This window comes from Cebus imitator, unplaced genomic scaffold (assembly GCF_001604975.1).
Source record: "Cebus imitator isolate Cc_AM_T3 unplaced genomic scaffold, Cebus_imitator-1.0 Scaffold785, whole genome shotgun sequence".
In the NCBI taxonomy this organism is placed as follows: Eukaryota; Metazoa; Chordata; class Mammalia; order Primates; family Cebidae; genus Cebus; species Cebus imitator.
In genome coordinates this window covers 34033-41699 of record NW_016108100.1, presented here as the reverse complement: position 1 = coordinate 41699, position 7667 = coordinate 34033, and the positions used below count along the sequence as shown (strand labels likewise).

General features: G+C 54.1%; 1 protein-coding gene across 2 annotated transcripts in view; it reads left to right on the top strand.

The window, feature by feature from the left end:
• Positions 1-6377, top strand: part of LOC108297239 (mitotic spindle assembly checkpoint protein MAD1) — a 293725-nt gene extending 287348 nt beyond the window's left edge. For both annotated transcript variants that reach the window (XM_037735355.1, XM_037735356.1), the window contains one exon: positions 5950-6377. In XM_037735355.1, the coding sequence (XP_037591283.1) occupies positions 5950-6108 (159 nt within the window). In that variant the 3' untranslated portion in view covers positions 6109-6377. The remainder of the gene's footprint in view (positions 1-5949) is intronic.
• Positions 6378-7667: the final 1290 nt, after the last annotated feature.

Below are 7667 nucleotides of genomic sequence, written 5' to 3'. Positions count from 1 at the left end.
GAGGTTTAGATAGCAAGTATGGTAAAACCAAAGATCAATTGTAGAAAAATGGATACATTTACTATCTTGAGTATTCTAATCCATAAACATTGTGTCTATTTATACAAACATTCATTTGATTCCTTTCCTCAGTATTTGGTAACTTTCTGCAGACACTGTACAAGTTTTTGTTAAGATTTATACCCAAGTATTTAAGATTTCCTGTAAATCGTATTCTAATCTGCTTTTCACTTGTTTGCAATTGTTTTATAGAAATATAGTTGATTTTTGAATGTTAATCTTATTTCCTGCACCCTTCCTGAACTCTCTCAGTGTTCCAGGAGTTTTCTGCAGATTCCTGAGGATTTTCTATATGGGCCATCATGTCATATGCAAGTAGGGACAGTTTGTTCTTTTCCAATCCCTGTGCTTTTTCTTCCCTTTTCTTACCTTCATGCGCTGGTATGAGGAGTGCGTGTGCCGGGTTGAGGATGAAGAGGGAAAGGCAGCTCCCCACGGACCGTACGAGGGAAGGCAGTCAAAGTCTTCCATGAGGGAGCGTAAGCCGAGGTTTCTTCGTGGTGCTTTTTCCCAAGTCGGAGGACTTCCCTTGACTCTTGCTTTGTGAGAGTTCCTGTCATGAGTGCAGATTAAATTTTGTCAAATGCTTTCTCTGTATCAGTAGGATCATATAATTATTATTCTTTAGCCTGTTGATAATGTGGACAACACTGATTGATTTTCAAATCTTGAACTAGCCTTATACACCTAAACTGAATCCCACTGGGTCAGGGTATGATACTCTCTTTGGTGTATTGCCGGATTCCATTTGCCAGTATTTGTTGAGTATTTTTGCATCTAAGTTCATGAGAGAGACTAATATTTATTTTTCTGTGTGTATACGCGCCATCCTTGTTGGTTTCAGTACAAGGTTAATAGTGGAAAACTGTTTTCCTGTCTTTTGTTAGCTGAAAGGGATTATGTAAAATTGGTATTAATTCATATTTAATGTCAGTAAAACTTTCTAGTGAAACCATCTGGGACTGGAGATTTTGAGTAGCATTTTAATTACAACAAACTCAATTTATTTCATTGTTGTAGGACTACTGAGGCTGTCTATTTTATCTTGACACATTTTGTAGTTGTGTGGTTTTCAAGGAATTCGTCCAGATCTTTATGATCATAAAGTTTTGTGGGTTTTTTTGTTGTTGTTATTTTAATAGCTTCAGGATCTATTATGTTATTTCCATTTCAATTCTGATTTTGGTCATTTCACTCTTTTTAATCTTTCTCAGTTTTGCTAGATTTATCCATTTTATTGTTATTGGTCTTTAAAAAAAAAAAAATTGTGACAGGGTCTCACTCTGTTGCCCAGGCTGGAGTGCAGTGGTGTGATCATAGCTCACTGCAGCCTCAAACTCCTAGGCCCAAGTGATCCGAATAGGTGGGACTACAGGTGCATGCCACCACAGCTGGCTAATTACAGAGATGGGGTCTCACTATGTTGTCCAGGCTGCTCTCAAACTCCAGGGCTCAAGCGATCCTCCCACCTTAGCCTCCCAAAGTGCTAAGATTACAGGCATGAGCCCCTGTTCCTGCCCAGCCATTTGCTATGTTGTAAAGAACCAGTTTTGGGTTTTAATAACTGTCTTTTGTTTTCTGCTTCATTCCTACTTTTTATTGTCTCCCGCTTTGGGCTTGCTTTGCTCTTCTGTTTCTTGAAGTAGGAATTTAGAGAATTGATCTGACATCTTTTTCCTTTTCTGATACAGGCACTGAATGCTATCAGTTTCCCTCTAAGCACTACCTCGAGTGCATCCATAATTTTATTATGTTATATTCTTGTTTCCATTCTGTTCTCTTTATTTCCTTCGAGGCATCCCATTTGACTTGTGGATTATTTAGAAGTGTGCTGTTTAATTTCCAGGCACTTACATAGTTTTCCTGTGTCTTTCTCTGACTGACCTCTGGTTTTTATGTCCACTGGTGTGACCTTCTCCTGTTTCGAGCACGTCTACGTACTACAGGCTCAGCTGTCATTTCCCTGCTCCAGCCCTGTAGGTGGCCACCTCCTCACGTCACCCCAGCGCCATCGTCACAGATGAGCAATATTCACATAACTTCTCAGTCTCTCAAAGGAGCATCGTTTCATCATTTTACTGCATTATTTCAGCTTTGCTTGTTTGAGCCAGGATTCGGGGCTCCCTTCATTGCACAGGGTTCCATCTCTAGATTCCTCCTCTTGAATTTCCCTGTTCATGGAGTTTCTCTTGGACCCTTAGCAGCAGGGGTCTTGCTCTGACAGGAATCTCTCACACTCCCTGCTTTGCCTCTGAGCCCCACCACATCCTATAGTTAGTGGTATGTGGAGCGAGGTGCTGTCTGCTCTCCCAGGGTCTCGTCAGCCCCGACCGACTCCTCCTTCCCTCCATGCCTGTTGTCCGTACCTGCCGAGACACCTTGGGGCTCGGGGGTGGTGGGACCACTGCTTAGTAAGCCCCTCAGCCTCAGGCACCGAGTGAGCATGACACAGAGATTTGCTCACTTGGTAGAGCTGGGATAGGAGCCGGGCATGCACCCCCCAGCACACCTGCTCTGCTTCCAGAGGGTCAGGTGAGCCCGAGGCCAGGCCAGCTAGAGTCTGGCTGGAGTGTGGTGGCCATAACAGATGCCACGAGTGTCTTCATTAAGGGTGAGTGTCTCAGTCTCCCCCAGGGCACCCGCCAGCCACACGGCCACTGTGTGTGCAGACAAGACAGGTGGCAGCTCGGGCCGGCCAGACAGAAGGGAGAGGAAGCCAGTGCACAGGCAGCCCCATAAATATTTCCAGCCACAGCCAACATGTCTTACTGGCAATTTGCTTTTTAAAAAATTGCACTCTAATTTTAAGTGAACAGCCCCTAATTACAGTGATTTACGAGGTACCTGGGGACTGTGTGATATTTGAACATGGCAGAGCACTGAGCAGAGATGGATGGGCCCGGCATCACTCATTCAGCAGTTCCTGATAATGCCGGAGCATTGCCAGACAGAGGAGGTCCCCTGCCAGTGTGGACCGGGTATGCTGGGGGAAACAGAGGCAGAGGTGGGCTGCAGGGCAGGGGGACTTGTCTGCTGGGGCTGCCTTCATGTGGGGTTTGAGCTGAGAGAGTAGCACTGGTCACTGCTGCCTTCCCCGTCCACCCCCACCCCAACCAGGAGGGCAGCACTGTATCTTAGAGCTTCATTCTTCCAAAACCTGCTGAGGCCAACAGAGAGGAGGTGCTGTAGGAGCCATGGGTGGGCACCCAGCCTACCATTGAGAGCAGGTGTCTTGCTGGCAGGTGTACCTGTTTCAAATAAAGGATGATCAGCGCTCACATTTATAATCCTAACCTTGTAGGAAGCTGAGGTGGGAGGTTCCCATCAGGCCAGGAGTTTGAGACCAGCCTCGGCCACATCGCTGGACACTCTCTCTAGAAAAATTTATAAATAAGCCAGGTGTGATGGTGCATGCACTGCTCAGGAGGCTGAGGTGGGAGGATCACTTGAGCTCCAGAGTTTGAGGCTGCAGTGGGCCGTGATCGTGCCACTGCACTCCTGCCTGGGTGACAGAGCAAGACATGTCTCTTAAAAAAAAATATTTTTAGGAAAGCAAGCCCAGGCTCCCAAAGGCCTGCCAGCATCTGAGGGCTGGGGCAGGCGAGTGCCTGGACAACAGCTGTCCTTCCATCCAGCCGGAGACTGTGCCACAGTGCCCCTGACCCCGCCGGGTTGCCAGCCCTGGGTTGTGAGGAGGGGTGGAGGGCCAGCCAAGGAGTCTTCTTCCCACACTGCCTCCCAGCCCTGCCTAGCAGCTGCAGGAGAATCACCCCCTCTGACATTTAGGGGGAGAAATTCAGAATCAAGCACAGAAGGCAGAAATGAAAGGATTTTCTTAGTAAAAGGTCAGAGTGGTTTCTCTTGTTTTTGTTTAAAAATGCTTTGTGTTGAACTATGACAAGGCCGAATGTATTAAGGCAGCAGGAACAGAGGGAGGGCGGGGGGTCAGCTTCCCGAGGAACGGAGGAGGTGCAGGAACAGGCCGGGCAGCAGGGGCTCCTGGGCAGCACGTGATCCACAGGTGGAGGGGGCACAGCAGGTGCGACACCATCAGGGCCGGGCCCAGCTCAGGCACACTCCAGCGGACAGGGCAGCTGCCAGGACCAAGCTGGGTGCAGCCGGGCTGCCCTGGGGCTCCTGGGGAGGGTTCCCACTGGGCTGCCGGGTGGAGGGAGCACTTTACTAAACAGTTTCCTGGGCTCTGATGCACACACCATGTGGCCCACCCTCAAGCTTGCGTACGGGCGGGTCTGTTCCTCCCGGCACATTCAGTGCACAGCCATCACCACACTCCACCTGTAGGGCCTGCCCCCCAGGACATCCCCTAGGCAGAGTTGTGCTGACAGGTCTGTGTGTCTGGCTGGGCATGTTTTCAGGGTTCTCCTGTGTGGCAGCGTGTCTCAGGGTTCCTGCCCCCTCCCTCCTTGGCTGCGCGAGGTGGGATTGATGAGTAAACCCTGTTTTGTCTTTCCCTCCGGCCCTTGTTCTTCTTTCCATCTGTTAGGGAAGGGATGATGTTGCTGCGGCCGTCCGTGTCTAGGTCTGTGTGTCGACATTGCTCAGACCCCCTGACCGGGCACACGGACTCTGCGTTCAGCTCTGAGGAGCCACCAGCATTTGGCATGGAGGGTCTGACCCCTCACCCCAGCAGCTTACACTGCCTGTTTGTTCTCAGTGGCCATCAGTGCAAGGCCGTCTCCGTCTCACTTGGGTGTGGATCACATTTCCCTGGTGCCCAGCGTCTTGGCACGAGCTCGTTGGCCATGTGCAGGTGTTCTCTGGAGAGATATTCATTCCAGGCCCTTGTTTAATTGGGCCCTTTTCTGTTGATGGTTGAGTTGTGGACATATTCTGGGTACAGGACTTTCCAGGTACATGGTTTGAGAGGGAGCTTTGTGATGGGGCTAGATTTGTGTCCTGCCTGATCTGGGGCTGTGTGGGACACCTTCCAGCCTTGTGGACGGTTGGGGCCTGGGTGCCCTCCCAGGCAACTCCCTGACTAGCCGGGTGGGAACAGGTGTGGCAGGTGCCTGGGCAGATTTGGGCATTAGTGAGAAGTCAGTCAGAGCTGTCTGGAGACGGGGTGCCCTGGCCTGGGAAGTAGAGGGCTCCCATATTTGGGAGTGTGTGTGTCCCCTCCCACCTGCAGCCTCCCTGCTGTGGTCTCCAGGTCAGGGGGTGTTTGGCGGTTGCTGGGGAGGGAGAAAGATGGCCGAGTCCCTGCTCAGAAGGGCCTTTGAGCCCCCTCTGGCTCCAGGCCTCTGTCCACTCCCCATAGCCCAGGGCTATGGGCTCCAACCTGCCGTGTGGCCTGAAGCCCCTGGGCCCTGCCCTGCTAGAGCTTGCAGTGCTGTCATGGAGCTCCTGGTCACCAGGCCAGCTCTCTTCCCCTTGCACATTCTCCAGTTTCAGGAGGAGGCCACGAAGGGACTCCTGTGCTGCAGAATCCACAGAGCCGGGCCTCCCACCAGGTCCCCAGCACCCCCTGCACACGTGAGGAATGGGGAGCCCTAGGCAGTCCGGAAGACATTGGAGGAGTTGCCTGGGCGTGGGGTCCTCCAGCCTCAGTGGAGAGTGGTACTGGGGCCAGCCATGGGCATGGGTGCAGGTGCTGGAAACTCCCAGGCAGAGGAGGAAGGCGCAAGGTGGCAGCAGTGCCTGGGACTCCCAGCTGCCTGTGTAGATGACAGAGACCCTGCCCTGGGTTAATTCAGTCCCTTTAGGTGACCTGGAATAAGGCCTGGCAGGACTGGGGACACATCTATCCCTGTCAGGTCCTCAGGCTGAGGGAAGCACTTCCTGAGCCCCCGTGGCTGGAGGGGCTGTGTAGGGAGGGAGGGGAGAGAGCTGCCAGGCTGACCGCTGTCCTGTCTCTTGCCCACCCTGCAGGCCACCGGCCCCTCGGGCTCCAAGATGCAGCTGCTGGAGACGGAGTTCTCTTGCACAGTGGGAGAGCTCATCGAGGTGCACCTGCGGCGCCAGGACAGCATCCCTGCCTTCCTCAGCTCTCTCACCCTCGAGCTCTTCAGCCGCCAGACCATGGCCTAGCCCAAAGCCTCAGGGGCGCAGCCAGAGCCGCTCTGCTCGGCCTGACCTGCAGGTCCCCTGCCCTGCAGGCACAGATGGGGTGTAGTCCTGCCTCTCCAGCCCAGCAGGCCAGCAGCAAGACTGACAGACACGCTGGGACTTGTCGGACATCCTGCTGGGCAGCCACACCCTCCCCACATGCAAACCCCAACATCCCAGAGTCTGGTGGGCGGTGTCAGCCACCGGCCCTGGCTCCTCGCTTTGTAAAATAAAGTCTTCTCCCCAGACACTCCCACTTGCCCTGTGTATCTTTGGCCCAGCCCTAGCAAAGTGGGAGGGAGGAGTGCAAGGAGCTCCGCCAGCAGCATGCTGCCTGCCATCTGCCGCCCTGCCGCCGCTCAGGTGGGTCAAGCATCTCTGCTCAGGAGTACGCAGCCAGAACACAGGTGGCGGCCGGGACCCAGAATGGCTGGGGTGACCCCACCCCACAGGCTGAGGCCCCTTCGCATGGCAGCTTCCAGCTCTGCCTCTAGGCCAGCCCCGGCTCTGGCCTTTCCTTGGCTGATGGAACCGGGATGGAGGCTCTGGGGCTGCCCTCACAGATAAGGGTGTGTTGAAGGGGGACTCTCTCCTCTGTGCCCATGGCTCCATGGCCAAGGGAGGGCCTGGACCTGGCTAGCAGCACTGAAGCCAGGGGCTTGGGGCTCGGAGGGAGCAGCCAGTGAGTGTGGGGTGGCCCCACCCCATGGGGCAGATGGAGCACCCGGCCGTTGAGGCTGGAGATCGAGTCCCTTCTCCCTCCACCTTGCCCCCCCGCTCGGTGGCCCCAGCCTTCTCCAGCCATGGAGAAAATGAGCTGAAAATTCCAGTGCAGGTGCCACTATCTGAACCCAGCAGAAGGGAGCCAAGCAGCCAGAGGAACAGCCTCGCCCCAGAGCCGTGCTCCAGACGGAGGGAGACCCACAGTGGGGGCGGGGGCAGGGGAGATAGGACCAGGGACATGAACCCTGACTCCTGCCTGCACGCTGTGGGCCGGGGCTGCTGCCTCCACCCAGACTCCTCAAGGGCAGGGCAGCTCCGGCCCTACCACCCCTGCCTCGCCCCACTTTCCACTCCCAGCACCCACACCAGCATTAAACACCCTACCAGGCTCCACAAACCCTTCTCCAGGAAACCCCTTTTCCTCCAGGGCTTGAAGTTGGGGGGCCCATCCTGAGTGACCCATGGGGAGAGGTGGGTATACCCCCGGTCTGAAACAGGAAGTCCCTGATACCTTCTGTGTGTCCTCCCCGAACCTCTTATGTCACTTTTCAGCATTGGCTTCGGTTCCTGGGCTCAAGGGATTTGACGGAGGGGTCCTCGGAGCCCGTGGGGTTCAGCTCCATGAGGCTTTGTGCAGGACACAGCCTGGGCAGACGAGAAGTGAGACATCCCCACGTCAAGTGAAGACTGCTCTGCATACTCAGCCCCTGGACACACGTGTGCCTCAGACAGACACACAGCCCTACCAGAAGCTGGGCAGCCACTGGCTCTCACACTGAAACCCAAGTCCCAGACCGCTCAGCCCCATCACAGCCCTG